The 26545-nt window shown below is 37.6% G+C and overlaps 1 protein-coding gene and 1 long non-coding RNA gene across 2 annotated transcripts; one reads left to right on the top strand and one right to left on the bottom strand.

Moving 5' to 3' along the window:
* Positions 1 to 11905: 11905 nt before the first annotated feature.
* LOC122145666 lies at positions 11906 to 14569 on the bottom strand. The gene is made up of 3 exons (XR_006160487.1): positions 14131 to 14569; positions 13641 to 13689; positions 11906 to 13531 (listed from the first exon to the last, which is right to left on the bottom strand). It is a non-coding gene; the product is annotated as an uncharacterized LOC122145666 (long non-coding RNA).
* A 5802-nt stretch (positions 14570 to 20371) lies between these two features.
* On the top strand, positions 20372 to 24734 carry LOC109083501 (four-jointed box protein 1-like). Its single transcript, XM_019098290.2, has one exon. The coding sequence runs from the start codon at positions 20680 to 20682 to the stop codon at positions 21868 to 21870; it is 1191 nt and encodes a 396-aa protein (XP_018953835.1). The 5' UTR covers positions 20372 to 20679; the 3' UTR covers positions 21871 to 24734.
* Positions 24735 to 26545: the final 1811 nt, after the last annotated feature.

The following is a 26545-nucleotide window of genomic DNA, read 5'->3' as shown; positions in this document are numbered from 1 at the left end:
ACCGTATGTGGTATCCTGTCAGCAATAACATGTCTGTGGGCTCTTGATTACTATCAATTTAGGTTCAGGCAGTGTTGCCAGATATTGCTAAAAATAAATAATATATATATAGCATAAAACCAACCAAATGAAGTTTAAATTTCAATATTTAACTGTTTGCATTTTTGAAACAATATGTTGAACACCAAAGTTGTAGCCTTCCTAAGAACAGACTAAACAGAGCGTTTGTTGCCCATTAGTGACTACAGGTGGATATATATATATATATATATATATATATATATATATATATATATATATATATATATATATATATATATATATATATATATATATATATATATATATATATATATATGTTTAGTGGGTACGGAAAGTATTTATATATATTTATATTTTTGGTTCGGTGTTTTTTTGGAGCCATTTGTTTTGATGATTTTTGTTAATATTTTTTTATGTTTATTTTTTTCATAGCACCCCATATTGACAGAAAAACACAGAATTGTTGACAATTTTGCACATTTATTAAAAAAGAAAAACTAAAATATCACATGGTCCTAAGTATTCAGACCCTTTGCTCAGTATTTAGTAGAAGCACCCTTTTGATCTAATACAGCCATGAGTCTTTTTGGGAAAGATGCAACAAGTTTTTCACACCTGGATTTGGGGATCCTCTGCCATTCCTCCTTGCAGATCCTTTACAGTTCTGTCAGGTTGGATGGTAAACGTTGGTGGACAGCCATTTTCAGGTCTCTCCAGAGATGCTCAATTGGGTTTAAGTCAGGGCTCTGGCTGGGCCATTCAAGAACAGTCCCGGAGTTGTTGTGAAGCCACTCCTTCGTTATTTTAGCTGTGTGCTTAGGGTCATTGTCTTGTTGGAAGGTGAACCTTCGGCCCAGTCTGAGGTCCTGAGCACTCTGGAGTAGGTTTTCGTCCAGGATATCCCTGTACTTGGCCGCATTCATCTTTCCCTCGATTGCAACCAGTCGTCCTGTCCCTGCAGTTGAAAAACATCCCCACAGCATGATGCTGCCACCACCATGCTTCACTGTTGGGACTGTATTGGACAGGTGATGAGCAGTGCATGGTTTTCTCCACACATACCGCTTAGAATTAAGGCCAAAAAGTTCTATCTTATGATATACAGTAGGTACGGAAAGTATTCAGACCCCCTTAAAATTTTCACTCTTTGTTATATTGCAGCCATTTGCTAAAATCATTTAAGTTAATTTTTTTTCCTCATTAATGTACACACAGCACCCCATATTAACAGAAAAACACAGAATTGTTGACATTTTTGCAGATTTATTAAAAAAGAAAAACTGAAATATCACATGGTCCTAAGTATTCAGACCCTTTGCTGTGACACTCATATATTTAACTCAGTTGCTGTCCATTTCTTCTGATCATCCTTGAGATGGTTCTACACCTTCATTTGAGTCCAGCTGTGTTTGATTATACTGATTGGACTTGATTAGGAAAGCCACACACCTGTCTATATAAGACCTTACAGCTCACAGTGCGTGTCAGAGCAAATGAGAATCATGAGGTCAAAGGAACTGCATGACGAGCTCAGGGACAGAATTGTGGCAAGGCACAGATCTGGCCAAGGTTACAAAAAAATTTCTGCTGCACTTAAGGTTCCTAAGAGCACAGCCTCCATAATCCTTAAATGGAAGACATTTGGGATGACCGGAACCCTTACTAGAGCTGACCGTCCGGCCAAACTGAGCTATCGGGGGAGAAGAGCCTTGGTGAGAGAGGTAAAGAAGAACCCAAAGATCACTGTGGCTGAACTCCAGAGATGCAGTCGGGAAATGGGAGAAAGTTGTAGAAAGTCAACCATCACTGCAGCCCTCCACCAGTCGGGGCTTTATGGCAGAGTGGCCCCGACGGAAGCCTCTCCTCAGTGCAAGACACATGAAAGCCTGCATGGAGTTTGCTAAAAAAAGAGAAATAAGATTCTCTGGTCAGATGAGACCAAGATAGAACTTTTTGGCCTTAATTCTAAGTGGTATGTGTGGAGAAAACCAGGCACTGCTCATCACCTGTCCAATACAGTCCCAACAGTGAAGCATGGTGGTGGCAGCATCATGCTGTGGGGGTGTTTTTCAGCTGCAGGGACAGGACGACTGGTTGCAATCGAGGGAAAGATGAATGTGGCCAAGTACAGGGATATCCTTCTCCAGAGTGCTCAGGACCTCAGACTGGGCTGAAGGTTCACCTTCCAACAAGACAATGACCCTAAGCACACAGCTAAAATAACGAAGGAGTGGCTTCACAACAACTCTGTGACTGTTCTTGAATGGCCCAGCCAGAGCCCTGACTTAAACCCAATTGAGCATTTCTGGAGAGACCTGAAAATGGCTGTCCACCAACGTTTACCATCCAACCTGACAGAACTGGAGAGGATCTGCAAGGAGGAATGGCAGAGGATCCCCAAATCCAGGTGTGAAATACCTGTTGCATCTTTCCCAAAAAGACTCATGGCTGTATTAGATCAAAAGGGTGCTTCTACTAAATACTGAGCAAAGGGTCTGAATACTTAGGACCATGTGATATTTTAGTTTTTCTTTTTTAATAAATGTGCAAAAATGTCAACAATTCTGTGTTTTTCTGTCAATATGGGGTGCTGTGTGTACATTAATGAGGAAAAAAATTAACTTAAATGATTTTAGCAAATAGCTGCAATATAACAAAGAGTGAAAAATTTACAGCGTCTGAATACTTGCCGTACCCACTATATATATATATATGTGTGTGTATTATATTTTTTTTTTTTATTTTGTAGTGTATTATGTAATGGAAAATTTATTTTTTGTTTGGTCTTTTTTTGGGGGGTATAAATTTTTTGTTCAACAAATTGTTTCAAAAATGCAAACAACACCTGTAAAAGGAGTCTGTAAAAGGACATTATTAAATTAGTTTTTACATTTTTATTTATTGCACATGGGTTTGAATCAGATTTAGTGGGATGGTCATTTTATACCGGGGCGGACTGGTCATCTGGACGTTCTTGAGAAGTCCAGAACAGCTGTCGGCATGACTGGTTCATCATCAAAAAAAAAAAAGTGTCAGCTAAAGTGATGTTGACATCCGACAAAGGGGGCGCCAATGCAATCTATTTTTGCTTATAAGAAACCGAAGCTGCCGTATACGGCCCGCAATGTCTCTTAGTGCGGCCCGCTGGATCATTTTAGACTCGGATGATCAATTTTTTAATATTTGAAATGTAAGTAACGTAAAGATTGCTTTCAGTTTAATAGTATCTCCAACCAGGAGACGTTGTTAATTTCCAGCCGCTCCCCGTATTAATTTCAGTGTAGTAGGACGTGCACTCTAATGTAAACATTCACTAACATTAGCAAATAATACATGAAAAACTGACCATGAAAACAGCATTTTCCAGTTAAGATGGTAAACAGATTATCTTTTTACCAAGTTCAAGGGGATGCTTATATTTTTGGAAATTTGTTATTTAAATCGTCATCACAACACTACAACAGGGACGCCAGAGTTGCACTTGCCTCAAATTTCAAAGGTAAAATGCATTGTCAACAAAAGCTTTTTGCCAAATGCATGACAGAAATGTTTGCAATGAACTATGTTCTTAGGGTTTCCACGGGTCCTTAAAAAGTCTTCAGTTAAATCGTTTAAATTTAAGGCCAAGTAAACTCTAAAATGATACAAAGTCTTAATTATTAGAGGTCTTAAAATTTGGGGACAGAAAGACAAAAATTGCAATATATATTAGTATGTAGATTAAACTTCAAAATGCTATGATTTCACTGAATAAACTTGAGCTCTGTTGCCCATCCCTGCTATAGAGCATATAGACTATGAGCACTATAATCCCAGGACACCCCGGCCCTTGTCTGACATGAAAATTCCATTCATTCATAAAGAGAGAGCAGCGATTCTACAATGGGTTAGATTTGAGAGATAGGCCTATTGAGTTAGAAAATAGAGTAAATGAAATCGCCTATAAGGTGATATGTCTGATTAACATGACACACACACACACACACACAGAAAGAGAGAGAGAGGGAGAGAGAGCGAGAGAGACGTGTGAATACTCAAATAGAAGAATTCTGTTGTTTCAGGTTTCTAGATTCTAGGTTTATGCTTATTATTGTCATATACATTTTGCATTCTACTCTTTTTCTATAGATTTCAAGTATTTAATTCATACAATAATACATTTATTTCAATCCCCTACTGAAAAAATAAATAAAAATATATGAACCATCACATAATTTGTAATGGTTTTACTGGTTGTAATGAAATTCTGTTGGTTTTAATGGAAACTGTAATGGTGCCTGTTGGTCTCTACTGTTAATTGGTCTTCTTCTGTAGGAGGCTTTTGTTAAAACCATTAAATCCTAATGTAATATGTCCCAAAAAACACACTACATGAAACCATTATTTAATGGTTTTAATGGTTAAAAGTTGATGGTTTGTAGTGGTATTTGTAGTGGAAATCATTAGAATTTCGGTGATGGTTTCGATTGTTTTTCTCATGGGTTTTGTGATGTTATTTGCCATACATGTGACAGAATTGCTGTAATAATGTGAGATTGTAGCGACTGTTTGTAGTTTTGTTTGGCCTACTTGGGAGAAAATCCAGGGCCGTTTTTCACTCCCAGTCCATCCCTGTTTTACACCCAGATGGTGCATCTTATTCTAATTCTAAGAACATGGATATTTTGTACAAAACTTTTAGAAGGCCGAGTCATTACCGACAAAAACAAAAACAAACAAACTACCAACTAATTACTAATTCAGCGGTCCGATCAACCACTGACTGTAATGTGGATCATAATGCATCTACCTGGTAATGAACGACCTTCGGGGACTGTGGTCTCCACTCTCCAGAGAGCGGCACACAGATTGTGAATGATGCTGCGGAGCGGCGGGAAAACACGGAGTGGATTAGTGGAATCAGCGGATCTTTAGCGGAGCGGGAACAGACAGCTTTGAGCTGGGGTTGATGGGGGGATTGGTGAGAGGGCTAACTCAGCCGATGAGGGCAATGGGGCAGTGGCTCTAGCTACCGGGCAACCCCCCTGTGCACGGCCCTGGTAGGAACTAAACTCTTCAAGAAGAGGAATAAACACCTCTGAACTATGGCCATTGCGTAAATCTCAGGGTCGTGCACAGACATTTTGGGGGCAGTGGCCTAAACCAAAAACGGGGCACTAGGGGGGTGGTGGGTGGTTGTTAATACAAATTGTCCAGTTGTTACAAATATACAATTAAAAGAGAAGACAGCACACTCTGTAATAACTGATTTTATTGCAGATGTTTTGATAAGACTGGGCTCTCCCTCACTCTCTGAGACTGCTTCTGCCTTCATCTTCAATGGAAGTAGGGGAGAGTGGGGTAAGTTGAGTCAGTGGGTATGTTGACCCACCTCCTACATCTTGGCAACTGTACACTTTTACTGTCATGTGAAGATGTATTTTGGAACCATCCATAATTTCTGCCAGACTGTGAAAAGGAGAAACACACTGGGGGAATGGAAGGCACCGTGGCCTTATCCAGGCTTTGAAAATTAGTGTGTTCTGGTCGGGAATTGTGCTTTAATAACCCCACTTATCTGTAAGGGAAACAGGTCAATTTAGCTCAAAGGGAATCATTTAAGATTTTCAAGGGAATTTGAACAGAATCACTGTTTCACGGCTGAGCAATGAAACGGCCAGCGATTCACTGAACGAGCCGTATAACATCAAATCTGCGCTGGATATTAATATCCAAAGTATAGTGACAACACTATTAATTAGCACAGTAACAAGATCGGCAGTTTAAGACATTAACTTGTAAGCACAAAACACAAGATACTTCTCTTTTCAATATAAATAAGGCTTTATTAGATAAATCTAAGACATATAAACTAATCTAACACATAAGCACACGCACTCACACATTCACACAGTTGCAGGAGGATAGAGAGTTAGGAAAGGATGGGTTTAAGAGAATGAAAATGTGAAATCCCAAGTTTACAGCAATACGTGAAATTGCATAGACATAAACAACCATCAATCACTTAATTAACCCTCGCATTGAGTTCATCAATTAGGTTAAAAATTATATTAGATAACACCAGTACAGATGTGAGTCTGGAGGTTACTTGTGTTGCCTGTGTAATGGGGTTCCCTTTGTTGTCGCTGAAAAGGGGGTTTCCCGAAGTTGCTGATTGGCTGGAAGTTCAGTAGTCGTTGAAGTGACGTCTTGGGAAGCCCGTGGTTGGGCGTTGGCTGAAGATGCAGAGTTGTGGGCTGGTTGTAGTTTCAGACGGGCACGCAAGGTCAGACTCGGAGACACGGCGTTACAAAACTTAACTCAGAACACAAAACTCTCAAACGGAATAGAAAAGAAGTAAAGTTTGACGAGACTAAGTGGTGTTTCTTCTCATCGTGGCTAAGTAGCAGCAGGCGTGCAGGCCGAAGCACGCTGGAACGGCGCTCGAAGAACACTAAAAGTGATGACAAAGCATGACTAAAAGCTAAAGCTAAAAGCCGGCATGACTGATAGCAAAAGCTAAACGAAAGCTAAACGCTAAAAGCATGACTAAAAGCTTAAACTACAAGCAAAGCTAAAAGCAAAATTTTATGGTGTCCTGAGTATTTAAACTGGCATTTTGGCCACACCTCAAATGTTGTCTTGACCAATTAGATATTGTCTTTTCTCGTGGTGTTGCATTGTTTGTCCCACCCATTCATAAATCATATGTTATCTTATCAAGCACATGGTCCGAATTTTCCCGCTCTTGCAGAGTATAATTTGGACATGATTCCTATAACAAGAATATGATTGTTTTTACAAACAACTGATGGTCAGAAACGTTTCAAGCAAGAAGATTCGAAACACACACATACTAAACATGAATATGATCCCTTAAGCTATTCAAGAGTTATTTAAAAAGACATACACAATAAGTGATTAGAAACATTATAATCAAATGTGGGGGTTACATGTATGATATGGAGTTGAGCAATGGACTGATATCCATTTAGAAGTCTTTTTTGAGTTCATTTTGGTGCATATATGCATTGGAAGGCATTCTCTGTGCCATTCTGGGGAGTAAGGATATCTCCTGTGAAGACCAGAGGGGTTAACAGGTCTCCTTAGGAATTTCAGTCTGGTTCTGCTAGGTGGGGGGAAGTCAATCCAACGATCTTGTTTACTCTCATGGCTTTACATGTGAGGGTCAGACTGTCCATCTTTCGAATTACTTGCCCCAAATTAGACAATCTCTTCTTCGAATTGAAATTGTCAATAATTGTTCTAATGGTGTTAATGTTGAAAGCTGTTCTGTGAAAGAGTTGGTTATCAGACTGTGGTGCTGGGAGTTGATTTACAACATCCTGCCTTTCTGTGGAATTCGGCTCATGTTTCAACCAGGCTCCCGATCGAATCTTTAATTTGTCTGGTTCACGCTACATATCATATACACTAAACACTTTAAAAGAGACCGATATGTAGATGTTTGTGAAAGATATTTTCTCTGTTTTTGCACCATTACTTTAGGTTAGGGTTAAAACCCGATTCCAAAAAAGTTGGGACACTGTACAAATTGTGAGTAAAAAAGGAATGGAATAATTTACAAATCTGATAAACTTATATTTTATTCACAATTGAATATAGATAACTTATCAAATGTTGAAAGTGAGACATTTTGAAATGTCCAGCCAAATATTGGCTCATTTTGGATTTCATGAGAGCTACACATTCCAAAATAGTTGGGACAGGTAGCAATAAGAGGCTGGAAAAGTTAAATGTACATATAAGGAACAGCTGGAGGACCAATTTTCAACTTATTAGGTCAATTGGCAACATGATTGGGTATAAAAACTCTCTCAGAGTGGCAGTGTCTCTCAGAAGTCAAGATGGGCAGAGGATCACCAATTACCCCAACGCTGTGGCAAAAAATAGTGGAGCAATATTAGAAAGGAGTTTCTCAGAGAAAAATTGTTAAGAGTTTGAAGTTATCATCATGTACAGTGCATAATATCATCCAAAGATTCAGAGAATCTGGAACAATCTCTGTGCGTAAGGGTCAAGGCTGGGAAACCATACTGGATGCCCATGATCTTCAGGCCCTTAGACGGCACTGCATCACATACAGGAATGCTACTGTAATGGAAATCACAACATGGGCTCAGGAATACTTCCAGAAAACATTGTCGGTGAACACAATCCACCGTGCCATTCATCGTCTCCGGCTAAAACTCTATAGGTCAAAAAAGAAGCCATATCTAAACATGATCCAGAAGCGCAGGCGTTTTCTCTGGGCCAAGGCTCATTTAAAATGGACTGTGGCAAAGTGGAAAACTGTTCTTTGGTCTGACGAATCAAAATTTGAAGTTCTTTTTGGAAAACTGGGACGCCATGTGATCCGGACTAAAGAGGACGAGGACAACCCAAGTTGTTATCAGTGCTCAGTTCAGAAGCCTGCATCTCTGATGGTATGGGGTTGCATGAGTGTGTGTGGCATGGGCAGCTTACACATCTGGAAAGGCACCATCAATGCTGAAAGGTATATCCAAGTTCTAGAACAACATATGCTCCCATCCAGACGTCGTCTCTTTCAGGGAAGACCTTGTATTTTCCAACATGACAATGCCAGACCACATACTGCATCAATTACAACATCATGGCTGCGTAGAAGAAGGATCTGGGTACTGAAATGGCCAGCCTGCAGTCCAGATCTTTCACCCATAGAAAACATTTGGCGCATCATAAAGAGGAAGATGCGGCAAAGAAGACCTAAGACAGTTGAGCAACTAGAAGCCTGTATTAGACAAGAATGGGACAACATTCCTATTCCTAAACTTGAGCAACTTGTCTCCTCAGTCCCCAGACGTTTGCAGACTGTTATAAAAAGAAGAGGGGATGCTATACAGTGGTAAACATGGCCTTGTCCCAACTTTTTTGAGATTGAGATATTTTGAGTGTTGATGCCATGAAATTTAAAATCAACTTATTTTTTCCCTTAAAATGATACATTTTCTCAGTTTAAACATTTGATTTGTCACCTATGTTGTATTCTGAATAAAATATTGAAATTTGAAACTTCCACATCATTGCATTCTGTTTTTATTCACAAATTGTACAGTGTCCCAACTTTTTTGCAGTCGGGTTTGTATATAATTTTATGAGTTGTTTATTATTATTCAGCAATACGTAGGCCTATTACTGTTATAGTTTTCATTAATAACCATTGCTATAAAGATGGTAACTTTGTCTAGTGCCCTTATGAATGTTGCTGGCACGACTTTGTGAAAATGTAACTACAATATGATACAGCATTGATGCAACATATTTGTTCTACAAATCTCTGGACTAGTGTTATATGCTACTGTTTTGATAGTGTTGATAATGTTTCTCACAGATAATATCATGATGTTTTTTTTTGTTTTTTTTTTTGCGTTTGCGTTTGCGTATGTAGTATCCTGTCAGCAATAACATGTCTGTGGGCTCTTGATTACTATCAATTTAAGTTCTGGCAGTGTTGCCAGATATTGCTGTGAAAAAAACCAACAAAAACAAATAAATAAATATATATTTCCACCTGTAGTCACTAATGGCCAACAAACTCTGTTTAGTCTGTTTTTAGGAAGGCTACAACTTTGGTGTTCATCATATTGTTTAAAAAATGCAAACAATTAAATATTGAAATTTAAACTTCATTTGGTTGGTTTTATGCTGTTAAAGTTAACTTTAAGAAAAGAAATATGACTGTCTGTAAAAGGAAATTATTAAATTAGTTTTTAAATTATTATTTATTTCACATAGGTTTGAATCAGATTTAGTCGGATGGTCATTTTACACCCAGATGGTACATCTTACCCACTGACTCGACTCGGGTCAACTTACCCCAAACCCGGGGCAAACTGAGCCATGGGAACACTTTTTAATAAGCCATATTTTTTAGAACCCTTTGTATTTTATAAATTTTTGTCCTTTAAAATGATAGGAATACTTTCATTTGGATGAGATAGATACTTTAATTGTACTTTTGCATCATTTTCCCTTATCTTGAGGACCACATAAGTAAAAACTGAATAATCTTACCCCACTCTCCCCTATAAGTATTAGACATTAATTTAATATTTTACAGCATGAATCTATATTATATACTAATAAACAACTAATTTAGAACATTTAGAACATTTATACTATATTTTGAACTACTATAGGCTTACTATAATATGGTTTTAATAAAATATGATGTGTTAAAGATTACTAGTATCAAGACAAGTGGTTATAATGGGAAATATACCTAATTACAAGAATTAAAGTGTGACAAACTGCTAAATATTGTATATGATGATTTACCTGCTGGCTTGCTGGAGCTTTGTATTCATGTTTGCAATGCTGAACTGCCTTTAGCAGCCTCCTCTCGCTCTTTCTCTCTCTGTCTTCTTTTTTGTGAAGGCATTTATTTATTTATTTATTTGTCTTTCTACAAAGTGTGCCAACAACAGCAAATTTGGTGTATATAATTTTATCAGTTGTTTATTATTATTCAGCAATACATAGGCCTATTACTGTTATAGTTTTCATTAATAACCATTGCTATAAAGATGGTAACTTTGTCTAGTGCCCTTATGAATGTTGCTGGCACGACTTTGTGAAAATACAATATGATATAGCATTGATGCAACATATTTGTTCTACAGATCTCTGGACTAGTGTTATATGCTACTGTTTTGATAGTGTTGATAATGTTTCTCACAGATAATATCATGATGTGTGTTTATTTTTATTTTATTGTTTTGCGTTTGCCTTACCGTATGTGGTATCCTGTCAGCAATAACATGTCTGTGGGCTCTTGATTACTATCAATTTAAGTTCTGGCAGTGTTGGCAGATATTGCTGTGAAAAAAATAAAAAAAAAAAAAAAAATATATATATATATATATATATATATATATATATATATATATATATGTATATGTATATATATATATATTTTTTTTTTTTTCCCCACTTGTAGTCACTAATGGCCAACAAACTCTGTTTAGTCTGTTTTTAGGAAGGCTACAACTTTGGTGTTCAACATATTGTTTCAGAAATGCAAACAATTAAATATTGAAATTTAAACTTCATTTGGTTGGTTTTATGCTGTTAAAGTTAACTTTAAATAAAGAAATATGACTGTCTGTAAAAGGAAATTATTAAATTAGTTTTTAAATTATTATTTATTTCACATAGGTTTGAATCAGATTTAGTCGGATGGTCATTTTACATCCAGATGGTGCATCTTACCCACTGACTTGACTCGGGTCAACTTACCCCAAACCCAGAGCAAACTGAGCCAGGGGAACACTTTTTATATATTTTTAGAACCCTTTGTCATAGATACATTCTGATCATTTAAAATGATAGGAATACTTTCATTTGGATGAGATAGACACTTTAATTGTACTTTTGCATCATTTTCCCATATCTTGAGGACCACATAAGTAAAAATTGGATAATCTTACCCCACTCTCCCCTATAAGTATTAGACATTAATTTAATATTTTACAGCATGAATCTATATTATATACTAATAAACAACTAATTTAGAACATTTATACTATATTTTTTAACTATTTATAAGCCTACTATAATATGGTTTTAATAAAATATGATGTGTTATAGATTACTAGTATCAAGACAAGTGGTTATAATGGGAAATATACTTAATTACAATAATTAAAGTGTGACAAACTGCTAAATATTGTATATGATGATTTACCTGCTGGCTTGCTGGAGCTTTGTATTCATGTTTGCAATGTTGAACTGCCTTTAGAAGCCTCCTCTCGCTCTTTCTCTCTCTGTCTTCTTTTTTGTGAAGGCATTTATTTATTTATTTATTTATTTATTTATTTGTCTTTCTACAAAGTGTGCTTTTTATTCATTTTATTATGTGCTAGATGGACATCTTTGACTGTTGTCCCACTCGAGACCCAGCCTTCTTTATCATTCATCAGCGCTGTGGCTCTGCAGTTGGGGTCGCCGTGATTTTGCCAAGTAAGACATGTTCCTGCACATCTTTTGTTGATCCTGGATCAACATTACTGTCCAAAAATATAGACTTAACCCAATCGCTACCCCAAAACCTAACCCTACCCATATTTTTTTTCCTAAAATCAGTGTGAAATGATAGCTGATTAAGAAGGGAGTAGAAGCACCTAACCCCAATCATAAGGCTAAAACAGATACTTCCTGAAAAGTTATCCCTCAATTCTGGTTGATAGGAATGTTGTTCCAGGATCATCAAGGATGTTGATCCAGGAACATGTTGTACTTGGTGAAATCACGGTCACCCTGCAGTTGGATAGGCTACTATTATGCGCATCAGGTGTTTATAAGAGCATGCACAGGCTTCAAAAGTCACTCAAAATGTTGTCAAATTAGACAGATAGTGAAACTAAAGCGCTTCTACTCATGCGGGGGAATGAAGACAATGGAGCAACATTTAAAGATCGTTTCCGTTTACTAGGGGTTGCACGACTACTGATTTCTGCTAGACGATTTCTTATTTAAAAAATACTCGAGTTACTCAACTACTCGTGGTTCATGCTACTGTAAATGAAAAGACATGAAACCTCGACTAGTCTATGCAAGCCCTACCATTTACAGACATCACAGGATTTACCGGTATTTTGATTCTGATCTGTGAATGGTCTCTTACTGGTAAAAAGCCAGAATGCCGTTGCTTGTGTGATCAGCATATTTGTGTATTTATCTGTAAAGGTATTGTTGTGTGAAAGGGGCTAATGTATAGTCAGTATCACCATTATCAGCAACGCGCTTCTCATTTTTTTAATAGTCCCATCCTCATCTGCCTTCAGCTCTACTAAAGGAAAAATGGTAATGTTCTGTGCAAACATTGAGTATTAGATGCAATACGTGGGCTGTGTGTAAAGTCTGATATTCTTGCTCACCTTCATGTCATTTGCACTTCAAGAAATCTGTTAAATGTTGTTGGAACTTTATTCATAAAATTCCTAATAAATATTACTAAAGCAAGTTGCATACACTTTTTTTTTAAGAATTTAGAAAAATGGATGGTTTATTCAAACACTCATAAAATTTTTAATTAATGTATATTATTAGTTTCAGTAACAATAAATCAAATGCAAATAACAAGCATGCAAAACAAAGGAACTAAGAAATAAAAAGATATGCATGAAATTGTCAGGTGGTTCAACAAACAAGACTTCAGCATAGGAATGTTCACCACTGAAATGTCAATCTCAACTAAAATGATGGTTTGAATCAAAACTCATTATTGTATCGAAGTCACCATGCTATCTGGGTCACCAATGGTGCAATGGGTGCCGTCAGAATGAGAGTCCAAACAGCTGATAAGAACATCACAATAATCCACAAGTAATCCACACGACTCCAGTCCATCAATTAACATCAATTAATGTGTTTGTAAACAAACATATCAAAAAGTTTTTAAACCTTTAAGCCTTAGTTTCTGTGTCCGTAATCGATGTTGATTTCTGCAGTGAAAAACCCATCTAGTCTGAATTAGGAGAGAAATATGCACAGATCAAACACTGTTTACAAGTGAAAACAGTTCTACTATTGAAACTGTTCTAATCAGTTGCAATAGTGCTAAAATTGTAACCTACCCCACTGCTTCAGTTTTTGTGTCAGCAAGTTTCCTGTCTGTCTTGCTGTCTTTGAGTTCACAAAAAAGATTCCTAGTCAATTCCTGGCACATTTATCTAACTTCTGTTTTTATCATTTGTGAGAATGTCCGAAGAGATTTATGCACATCAAGCACATGCATCCAGATTTACTGAACAATAAACAGAACTGAGCAACACAAAGACAACTTTTGAATATTTAAACAGATTCATAATTTTCAGCAAGTATGAAAAAAGTTAACTGGTACTTAAGAAACACTTATCTAAAGCTGACCTTTAAAGCATATGCACTTTAATGGCATGTAACCTGCAGAATAACATTAAGTGGTGTTAAAGGACTAAACATACAGTTGTATAAACATATTTTCCAGTGGCATTTAAATTACACAGTGCATTGCAGTAACAGTGTCTGTGACAGAAACACAGTCATTACTTTTGAAAGTAAATGTTACAGTTCTTGCAAAACTCTTACCATTTGGCCAAGATGCTCCAGTGCTTAAAAACTGAAGAAGATAAAGAAAGAGAGGGAGTGAAGCAGCATGGTATCCACTCTTAGAGGACATCCATATCCCTGCAGTCACAGCCAGCTGGCCTGAGGGAAAGAGCATTCTTCTGCCTAGACTTCTGTTTTGTCAAATGAGCTCCTGCAACATGAGGCCAGTGATTAGTAACCCCAGTCTCTGTCTTTCCTCTTCCACTCTCTCTCTCTTCTCTCTCAGACAGTTTCTCTTACTCTCTCCCTCAATTTACAGTCTGTTGCGGTTTCACTGCTCAACTGTTGCTGTGACGTAAGACGTTTGATACAGAGCAAGGGGAAACCTTTAACCCATTCTCCTACTGTTAGACACAGTTACTTCTAAATATTCCTCTCAATAACGTTCTGTCAACAAACCAAATTGTTGTAGTTGTAGCTGTAAATGTAAAAACTGTAAATGTAGTTTCTAGAGAAGTGTATAGGAGAATTTAATAATAATAATAATTTATGTGCTGACAAAGCACTGTTGGGAGAATATATATAACGCATAGGCAACATTTCACTGGTCAAGCAGATAATATAATGTGGAAAGGTATACAAATGACTGACTCTGAGAACTCTTTCATTTGTTCTCTCTCTCTCTCTCTCTCTCTCTCTCTCTCTCTCTCTAACACCCTCCCCCATCTGTTTCTCTATTTTCCTGATCCATTTGGATTATTTTCTTTACATATAGACTTTCAGCCTTCTGCTGCAACTTTCACTTTTGTTATGAGAAAAATATTTGTTTTTCTCTAAGGTGGGTGTTACAAAGACAGATGTGGGCTATTTCCTAGGTTGGTAGAACGGTTGAGCAGGATAGACTAAAGAGGAAAACATTTCCCCCTTTTGTTTTGAGTTCCCATGGAAACAGAGTTTCCATATTCTTAAAGGGATGTAAGTGCCCATCTCAGGGAACAAAAGTGGGCTACCCTGCTGTCGAAACTCTCTGGATGAGTGTGACCCCTGCATCCTTCACCAGGGTAAGAGGAAACACAACTTTGTTTGACGTTTTGAAGTTTAGAAGACCTGCAAGTGTATTTTTTTCAATCTGCGCAGTTCATATTATGAATTTATATTGCATGCACGTGTAAAATTTATTTTTTAAAGGGGTCATATGATGCTGCTAAAAAGAACATTATTTGGTGTATTTGGTGTAATGCAATGTGTTTATGTGGTTTAAGGTTCGAAAAACACATTATTTTCCATATAATGTACATTATTTTTTCTCTATGCCCCGCCTTTCTGAAACTCGTTGATTTTTACAAAGCTCATCGGTCTGAAAAGCAAGGTGTGCTCTGATTGGCCAGGTATCCAGTATGATGTGATTGGCTGAATGCCTCAATCGTGTGATGGAAATGTTATGCCCCTTACCACAGCGGTTCCCAATCCCAGTCCTCGTGCCCCCCTGCTCTGGATAATTTGCATGTCTCTCTTTGTTGAGAAACCTGTTTCATATAACCAGCTCATTAGAAGAGAGCGTGAACTGTTCCGTCTGATATGATCCCTGCACCGTGTTCATTGCTCCCTACTCCCTGAGCAGGGGAAATCCATTGAAGTTTACTTCACTTCTGAACATTCATTCATGTATTTGTGTTGCACTGCTGTCTGCAGCATCTTTACACACAGACGAGTGTGATATCATATATCTCTGTAAATAAATACAATTTAAATTCACATCTCTCACACTTTAAATCCCTTGGAATGGAACATATACACTCGTTTCGAACTGGAATCATGGCGGAATATCCTGGGATGTCCACTTCACAGGGCACTTATGGTCAAATAGAAAAAATGTTGTATGTGTTAAGAGGACTGGGATTGGGAAATGCTGCCTTACCACACTGTGATGTCATGTCCCAGTGTGACAAGACAAAAACAATATAACCCATTATAAACGAGGCATTTGTTGCATCCAGTGGGGACATAATTACTGATTATAATGACTTATACTGTCTTTTTACGCATTGCGTTTTGTGTATCGCGCCGCATAACCATAAAACCATGTCTGCATTTGTGATCAGAGAAACTTGTGTTTGAATCATCAGTGGCAAATTCTTTAAATATGTACTTTGTACTTACAGACTGTGCGTCAGAAGCACCAGACTGTCTTTGCAAAGTTGTAACTGCGCCACTTTATAGAAACAGACACCGGCATTATAGAATACTCTTACAGGAAACAGTCCCCATCCTCCGTAAAACGAGCTGCACACATCTGAATATTTGGGTTGAATACAACAGTTTTGTAAATACAGCTTAACCAATGATTTCTAGTTGTGTCCTCTTTTGGAAGTCAAACAAAGTAGCTTCGCTTTCACAATGAAACACAGCGTCTCCACGACATGGCGCCGGCAGCAACAGCAAGAATCAAAGGTATGCCTCCTTTCTTTGCGTGAACATTTGGGCGGTGTTATGTAAATCTTCCCACATCGTAACGTAGACATGGGGGCATGTTAGAACGAGCCGTTTTAGGAGGGTGTGGACAAGCCTTAACTTTTATAATGAATATCTCTTTGAATTTGAGACTTTAGTCTTTGCAACTTTACAGATCTTCTTTATACACCAAGAGCTTGTAACACTCCAAAGAGAAAGGAAAACTTGAAATTGCATCATATGACCACTTTAACTGTTCCCAAATACACTCATTCTGATTGAATGAAAAGAAAACCCCTTCTCTTATGACTGTGATGATTAATAAATGTGTCACAAGGAGAAACATATTATAACAGTGAAAAAAGGCTTTTTAATTATCCTGCTGGTAAACAACAGTTGATCTCACCTATCAATATTTACATTTAGAGGGGTACTGTGTAATTATATTTTCGTTCAAAACAATATCTCAGTATCTCTGCAACTGTTTTCCAGCTTATTTTTTATTACTGCATTTTTCCACCCTCTCTACACCATACAGTATAAATTTTCCATATAAACCCTCCTCAAAGTTATTTTTTTCATTCTCTCCAAACATTAAAATCTGCACCCAAATCCATATACCACTACAGCTTGGCATGTTTATGATTGTGAGCATATTGAAAACAAATTCTAAGATGTTTATGTCCTCAGAATGTTTAGCAGTTTTACACTGTCATATTGAAGTATAGCATCAATGCAACAACGGAACAAGTGTCCAACAGCAGGCAAATAGCATATGTGCATAATACATTTACCAAAATGATCTACATGTTTTTGTGTGTTTTGTTTTTTTGAGGGGTTGTCAGAGATGTTTTACATGCAATGCTGACATTTGTTTCAGCTGTGGCAGCTTCATATAAACAAAATTCCACAGAAAGGACAGTGTCTAAAACACATTTTCAAAGAAACATCTCTTTCCAGACTTAGTGACAAATATTAATGAATCGTGTTGACAGATTAAAAGGACATTTGAACAATTTTTTCGATTATCACAAACTTTTTAGTTCTGTTCAGGGGTAGTCACACTCCATCAATGCCTAAGCAATACTGGATTATATCCTTGCACAGCAGGGTATGATAGCAGGAGACTGTTAAAACTTATTGAAAACCTAGACTTGCCTCTGGATGTTTTGAGTTAAAGTCAACTACCAAACAAGAAACATTCAAGAACCATTGTTGATGGTGTGTTCTACTTAGCATCTCTTGCTCAAGGGCAGTCTGAAGGGAAAAAGGCCTTCTCTCTAAAATATTCATGGACATTCTGGACAAAGTTTGTTAAAATATGCATTTCCAATGAGAAGGAACATCGAGGTAACAGACACTTCGTTATTTTGCCACTTTGGCATACCCTCTGTTCGGCTCTGCAACATTTATTCACTATATTTTAATGTTGCTCCTTTTTATACCACCTGCATCACTATTCTTTGTTGCATTCACAAAGTAAAAGATTAATGGACCATTAAATGCATTTAAATATAGCACAATGGAAAATGGAGTGAAGTGTCTGCATAATGTGAGCATTTGTGTACAAAAAGAAGCAGTAATAGTTAATATATGACAAATTGCTTATGATGTCCCCTGTTTGTAAGAACCTTTAGATAAAAGATCATAAAAAGTTTTTTTTTTTTTTTTTGATTGCCAAAATCACAACATAAAGCTTCTTACTCGTATTATTTGCTTTGCTAAATCACAATTACAACACCTGTCTAAGTGATTAATATGATTCTTCTGGTTGTTTGAGTTGGCCCAGTGATTAAGCAGCCTGTAGCAGATAAACAGTCTTTTTAATTATTTATTAAGGTTTATTTTTGAGTTCTTGTTGTCAGTCAGGGGTCTTTCTTTCTTCAACAGAACAAGCACCTGGCAACAAAAGTGGACATTCCACATCGGCTGCTGCACTGATCTCAATGAAATCCTGCAGCGGGCCGAAGCTGCCTCCAGATCAACCTTCCTCATTCTACTGGACTTGTCTGATGCATTTCAAGCTAATGACGTAGAGCTTATGCAACATGACAAAACCTGTTCTCAAAGACCAGCTCACAGTCTCTGTACCAATCTCCTTTCAGACAAATTGGCCAGGATGAAAGAACAACACCCGTAACACAACCTAGCAAAGACAGGCCCCCTTGTCAACCCTTCCACCCATAAAACATGACAACATCTCCATACAGATAGGCTTAATTGGTTTTCTTAGACCTTCTTGCAGCTTCAAAACATTTCAGTGCAGACTTGTTATCTGCACTGAAATAGGTATAGGTTTTTTCAGATGAACTGCTGTTAGTGTATATTCATTAAATAAATATACGTTCTAAACATTTCATGTATTTCAAACAGAACTCCACACAAGTAACATAACTATAACTAACTAATAACTTAGTAAATCATCAATTCAAGATCTACTTGACAACTACTTGATTATTTTTGGTTCTTTGTCATTTTGCATTATTTGATGTTTGCTTCATCCTGGGTTCCTTTTTAAGTCATACTCCAGCATTCCCTTACGCATTCATGAACATGTGCACTCTTCTAAAATGGTGCTTATTGAGCAAACACTAAAATATAGTAAAGGTGAAAGTGACGTGACGTGACCGAGTATGGTGTCCCATACTCAGAATTTGTGCTCTGCATTTAACCCATCCAAGTGCACAGTGCACACACAAAGTAGTGAAAAAACACACACCGTGAACATTTTGCTGCAGCACCTGGGGAGCAATTAGGGGTTTGCGATTATGTTGCGACTACCCTATAGACTGAAATAGATATATTTAAATGGAATGTTAGATGTTAGGCATTGTACTGCTTGTTATCTTCCTTATTGTGCCCAAGAGCTTAATTTAAGTCTACGTGTCTTACTAACAACAGACTGTGCTTCCAACCAGAGGTTGAGAACTGTAGTTCCAACCACGTACGTTTGGGATGCTGTTTAGAAATGTTTTGAACTATGGTTTTTGGGAAACGCGGAATAGTTGAACTATTTCGGTAACAGAGGAACTTGAGACATAGTTGGCTAATGATGCTTTTTGGAAACACGCTTCATGGTCTGGCTTTGTTCCACTATAACAACATCCCATTTTGGTGACCACCAAACTAGTATCTTGCACCCAAACCACAACATATCTCAGTGTTCTCAGCAGATGCAAAGCTGCAAAATCAGTTTGTGTGCATTCAGGTGAAGAGTGACAGAATAATGGCAGGGGGAGGATTTAGGCACAACACCTGCAGCTTTTTCATGCTCCTGGCCAGACATTTTGGGAACATGGGATGACCAGCTGTATTTCTGGAAGTATATTCAAGTAATAAGTAACAAGTCAAAATGGAAATACAATAGAATCTGCTCACACATGACAAAACAACCCATAATGTTGTAATATTGCCACACTAAACCAATTTTTAACAAATAAATGTCATTGTTGAAAAAAAAAATGCATTATTTAAAGGTGAATTTTTGAACTGAATTGTGAATTGCTTTTTTTCCATAGGCTATGACCATCAGTGCATGTGAGCATATCAGCTTAATTATATAAGTGCTGTTTTCTATTTGTAAAACTTTTTAATCAGCAAAAGTTACTGAGTGCACCTTTAAAGGGATAGTTCACCTTCAGTTGCTGGTCCCAACTGACTCGCATAGTGTTTTTTCTTTTCTTTTCTTTTTCCATCCTATGGAAGTCAATGGGGCCTGCAACTGAAGGTGAACTATCCCTTTAAGTAACAACCAGCCCGCCAACTAATCACGCCATGTAACTGATAGGTCGCCAGAGACCTCAGTCAGGGTTTAACTTACTATGCAAATAAATGCTACTGTTGACAGAGAACTTTGTTAATATATCTAATCCGAATAGTTTCCTGTGCATATACCAGAAAAGTCTAAACATCCTCGTCTAACATTTTCGTCATTCGCCTTCCCCCTGGAGAAATATGAAACCACATTAGTCAAGTCTCACAATCTGATTATGGTCACATGGTTCGCGCCCATGCGACTGGAGCAATACAGAACGCTGGAAGAGTTTGAGAGGAGAGGAACATCGCATAGGAGAGGAGAATTCATAATGATTATATTTCAGCCATAGAAGAGGTAAATGGAAAGCGAAATGGACTAAAATGCGTTTTGAAATCATGAACGCTGGCACGGTTAAATTATGCGCGTCACTTTGTATGTGGCTTGGAATAGTTACCTGGATAGGAAATGTTAAGTTACATCTTTGGTCTGTATTTGTCCAACAATCCGCTGAACGGGACGTTGTATTTTCTGTTTTAAACGAGCAGGTTAATGTGTCTAAAAGACACGCGACGGAGAACGCAGGATTGCGCGATGGAAAAACTTTCAATATTCGCTCCCCAGTCATTCGGAATAACGTGATTGAGCACCGGGTCTTCTGGAGCGCGTGGCTGGACGGTCTCTCCACTCGTGTCTTTGACGTGGAACACGAGAGGAAGTGGAGAGAGCAGGTCCGGGACGCTCGGGTGGTCGTACTGGAAGCGGGCTGCGGCAGACCCACAAACCGTATCGCGACCTTCGCCGACGGCACGAGAGCATGCGTGCGATACGGCATCGACGCGGATCAAGTGCTGGGAGAAACGCTGTCGTATTATCTAGCGGAACTGCTTGGGATTTCCAACCTTCCGCCCTTGGCGCTTTCCAAACTGAACCTGTCCAGTGAGCAGTGGGCAAGTGTACGAGGAAATATCGAGGCGTTAGAATGGTCCCCAAATGCCATTGTGTCTCTCACCGAGTTCATCCCGAATGTCACTGGAGTGTTTATTCCATTACATTTGCGGAAGCAGCAAGGAGGAGGTCTGCAACTCTCTGCTGAGACAGTATCAAACATGACTGTAACATATCTGGTTGAATTAATGCAGTGGAGTGATCTAATCATATTTGATTATTTAACAGCCAACTTTGATCGAATTGTCAGTCACATTTTCAGTCTCCAATGGGACGCGCGCGTGATGGAGAGGACCACTAATAACCTTCTCAAAACAAACAATGGACATTTGCTTTTTATTGATAACGAGGCAGGGCTTGTTCACGGATACAGAGTGCTTTACCTCTGGGAGCGATATCACAGACTGCTCCTGAGTTCGTCGTGTATATTTCGGAGAAGTACAGTCCGGCGCATATCTGAGATGAAGCGCTCCGGTAACAGCGCCAAGCTGCTGTGTGAACTGTACCGCGCGAGGGAACCGTTGGCGCGCGAGCTGGGCTCTCTTTCCCAAGAGCACGCGCTTACATTGCAGAACAGGATTGATGTCGTTTACAAGCATATTAAGCAGTGCACAGAAATCATGTAGACATTTGCGAGATCAGGTGTTTCTATTTGTAGGTGCTACACGTTGGTCTATAAATAAGTTGCTATCTGTACTGTTATCATGATATTCCAGTGTGAACATTTAATGAATTAATGAATAACGTAATAGAATAGGGATATTAACAAAAGGCTGTTATTGTTTAATCTATGGGTTGAATCATTCCACCTCTCCTGCTGGAGAAAAAAAGATCTTAAACCAGCTTAAGCTAGTGAAGGTTACTGGTTTCACAGGTTGCTCTTTTGGTGGGTTTTAGGAAAATTTAGGGCACTTTTTTGGGTCAGACTGGGAGACAAGCTTTCAAACCAGTTGAGCACCAGTTTGGGCAGGCAGCAAGCTGGTTTAAGATGTTTTGTTTTCATGAGGGTCCATCTGGTTAAAAAAATAAATAAAGACTTGCTGGATCTTAGTCAAAATAAATAAAAATCAAATACATGTTTTCCCTTCATTTCTATGCCTGTGTGATATGTTAGTTGTGTTAATATGGTTTTGATGACTAGGGGAAACTGGAGAGCATTGTAGCGAAATTTATTCAGTTTTTAATTTTTTTCTTCACACTGTCTCAAATTGTGTCCTAAATTTTAGATGCATCACATATTTTATGCTATTTATTTATCCCTAAACTGTCTAAATGTATGTCAAGTGTTAGTGCTGTTGTTACATCACTACACTACGGGGATAAGTTGTAACACAGAAAAGTAATTTTTCATAAACGTTGATCTACACTTCATTCAATTTTTTACAATATTTGTAGGTCCAATAGAAGTAAATTACAACCCTCCCCATCTGTTCAGCCATGATGCTTCTCATTTCTATAACATGTAGATGAGATCATCTTAGCATTGGTTGAATATGAATAGGCCTGACAGAATGATGTATGACTGTCCAATGCAGCTTATTATGAATGCTGAGACAGCAATGCGTTTTTTTTAATACTATGTCATCATCTTTATCAGTAATATTGATCTCCATGACTGATATATTCTATGAAACCCTTCCTGAAATACAATTACATGCATTATTTCCCTAGTTCAAAATTATACTTTATTTGTGTATTTGCCCACATTAATACTGAAAAAAACCTTCCTAACTTGTTTGCAAGAAATGAAAATCTAATATTTTTATTTACATTATTAAATCTGTCAGTTATGTTCAGTTCCATAAATCAGATGTGATGGAGGCAGGGTGAACTGTCACTAAATATTAAAGTGAAATCTTTGAGCACACTTTCATGAGAGCATGACTTGATCTCGTCAAAAGTTGCAGAAATGAAAACGCAATATACAGCTTTAGTCACGTGGAAGAAATACTATTTCATGAGAATTCAGAAAGAAACAAATATGGCGAACAGAGGGCTCCATTCCTGCATTTCCCCACAGACTCTCAGTCCTTTCATGGCCAGGGGTGTTGAGGTGTATTTGGTTTCAAAGGCATTTGCAGCTTTCATCAACTCATATCCTCTTTAAGCTATTTTATCATGACTGCTTAGGGATCAGGAACACCAACAACAAAGTGAGCTTTTTAAATACTTTTCTGTGCCACATATATTTTAAATAGTTCACATTGGTATGACTTGGAGTCCTATAGCTTATATACAGTAGAGGTAGCAGCAGAAGTGATTAAGTGGAGGTCAGAGGTTAAACAAAGGGGAATGTTTATACCAGATCAGCCACCTGCCCAATCAGTCACTTTCCGTGTCAAACACACCCTACAAGCATAGCTAAATATGTTTACTCTTACAGTTTGCAGATCACAAACTATATCAGTAAGTCTGCTTTACTGAAACTCCAACTGTTCGTGTTGTTGGGTTTTTTTTTTTTTTTTTTTAATAAATACTTTTATTCAACAAGGGTGCATTAAATCAGTGAAATGAAGACATACTATTACAAAAGATTTCTATTTCAAATAAATGCTGTTCTTCTGAACTTTCTATTAATCCTGAAAAAGAAAAAATGTTAAGAAACACAACTGTTTTCAAAATAGATTATAAACTTTTGTATTCCCAGCTCTAAACATGAAGCTCAAAAAGTCGTTCCAAAACGAAGTTCTTCTGTATTTGAAGCAAGGCTATAGGCATTATGTAATGGCCTCAGAGACCAGGCCTTATTCTATTTTTCAAAGGTCTGTGGTTTTGTGTAATGCTGTAACTTTTTATATTAGGGTGATATATGGAGCAGCTTGTAGACTATATGGGCTTTTTTTTTTTTTTTTTACAGTTTCCAAACTTCAACAAAAATGAAACCAATTCCCTGTTGTTAGGATGTCAAGTATGGTTAAAATATTAACCCATTTCCCCCCTCTGTGGAACACAAATAATTAACTCAGCCTCCACACAAAAAGCTTTCCCCTCTCTGTACGCCACTAGCACTGATGGAACCAAATAGAATCCATCTATAATAATGACAAATACATGGAGCCGAGTGCAAGTGTGAGAAGTTTGAGTTGGATCGTCATCTATCAGAACAGACGTGGGAGTTGCAGAATGGCAAAGTGGGTGTAAGCGTGAACTTATAGAGAATTTAATGACTCTGTTTTTCAGACTTTTCACAACCTTGAATGAATGTATGTACATGCACATGAATGTGTTGTGCATTAGTGGAAAGCTGTACATAAAAATGATTTTGCCAGTAAAAGGTATTTTTGTGTCTCTTGCCTGTTATAGTAAGGATTTCAAGAGAAATACTTGCTCATGAATGCACTATTTGTTGAAGTAAATCTCCTACTCATGCACACAAACACATGTACACACATGCAATTCATGAGTTGCTATGGAAGAACAGAGGCGAGGCCAAAGCACTCCAAAGCAGACTGGCAGTAATTGGCATTTCTCCCTCGATCTCCCCAGGCCCTATTTTGCTCCCACACTGAGGAAAACGGAAGAGCAATAAAAAATAAATAGGAGAATGGCACACAGCACATTCCTTCCCCTGTGTTTCCCTCCACTGATCTCAAAGCACATTGAGCACAGAGGAAAAATGGCTCTTTCAGGAGCCCCTGCCAGCTCCAAGACACTACTTCCTACTACATCCCAATGGTTCAGAAAAGATGAAGTCACCCCTTTTGTCAAAAGTAAAGTAATGGCCTCATCCACATAGTCTCACTCACAAAGCTCTACACATAAGCCCTGGTACTCTTTCATAATACGTTCTTAAAGAGAGATTTCATTTGTATATTGAAAAAGAGATGTTTTTGAAATAAGACTATTCTGCTCACCAAGGCTGCATTTTTAATTAATCTTATTTTTTTTAATTATCTTATTTAATCAAAGGTATAAAACAGTAAAAACAATATTAATGTCATATATAGTTACAATTGAAAAGAAAATATTCTATTTTAATATATTTTCAAATGTAATTTACTTCTTTGATGGCAAAGCTTTTCAGTGTCACATGATCCTTCAGAAATCATTCTAATTGATTCTTATTATAATAAATGTTGAAAGCAATTATGGTGGTTAAAACATTTGTGGAAACTGTAATGTTTTTTTCTCTCTCTCTCTCTCTTTACATTATACACATAAGTTACCACGTATTTATAAGTTACACTTCATCCTTAATAATAATAATAATAGTAATAAGGGTTAAGTCTGTAAAATTAGGTATTACCCACCCTTCTAAGTGGCCAACATAGTCATTTTGGGCTTCTTTTTTTTCTTTTCTTTTCTTTTCTTTCTTTAATTACGTTATTTAAAAAAAGAAGAACAGTGGTCAGAGAAATCAAAGCTGTGCATATTCAGCCACCAGGTGGCAGTCTGTTATAACTAAGTGGAGTTCTGCATGCCACCATTGGTGTACCACTCTGCCAGAAAGTAAAAAAAAAAAAAAAAAATACCTTCCCAAGATTATTTTTCAGATTTTTGCTGTGAAAATATTTGTGCATATTAATAATGAAAGCTAAAACCAGATAATAGTTAGGATTCATCACATAGTGGACCATATTTGAGAATGTTAATCCCATAATATCATGTGTCATTTTGTGTGTCGCTCATCCCCCTCCTCTACCAGTACCCCTTGCACCTTGCTCTCAGGAATCTCCAGACAAGGGAATGCCTCAGTAATTCCCTCAGGAGTTCTGATACTTCCTCCCGCATTAAATGCCTTAGGGTACCAGGTGATGAAAATATTTTGTTTTCCCTGTGCCAAGAGTGGTCAGTGCAGTCAATATGCTCAGCCAGGGCTTATTGTAATGGGTAAGACCCCCCACAGAGGAACAGTCAGTATGGACCACATTTTCACTCTCCCAAACTACAAACATGCTTTCCCTTTACACAAAAGAGAACAAGGAAGAAATGCTAATCACCTGCCTATCAAACTACCATGTACTGTCGGCTGTCAATCCCTAAAACTGGAACACACAGACATTTTAGGCCATGTTTGCAATGTCAGATAAGCAGGATATAATATTTTTTGAGATTACAGTCATTTTACTGTAAAATGCAATCAAATGTATGGGTTTTGGAAGTAAAAACTGTGAATTCCAATTTATGAAAACTGGTAAAAGAACATCACTGCATGACACATTGATTATATTTTATTTAAATAATTTTTCTTCTCATTTTTGATGCCAGTAATGTTAAAACGAGGGTGTTACGTGTTACATGTTATAATGTTTATAGCATTTTGTGTGTCCATGATGGTGTTTTTGTGTTGTGTGTTTGACC

Source organism: Cyprinus carpio, chromosome A7 (assembly GCF_018340385.1).
Source record: "Cyprinus carpio isolate SPL01 chromosome A7, ASM1834038v1, whole genome shotgun sequence".
Classification (NCBI taxonomy): domain Eukaryota; kingdom Metazoa; phylum Chordata; class Actinopteri; order Cypriniformes; family Cyprinidae; genus Cyprinus; species Cyprinus carpio.
Note: the sequence above shows the minus strand (reverse complement) of the source record. Positions and strands in the feature narration are given on the sequence as shown.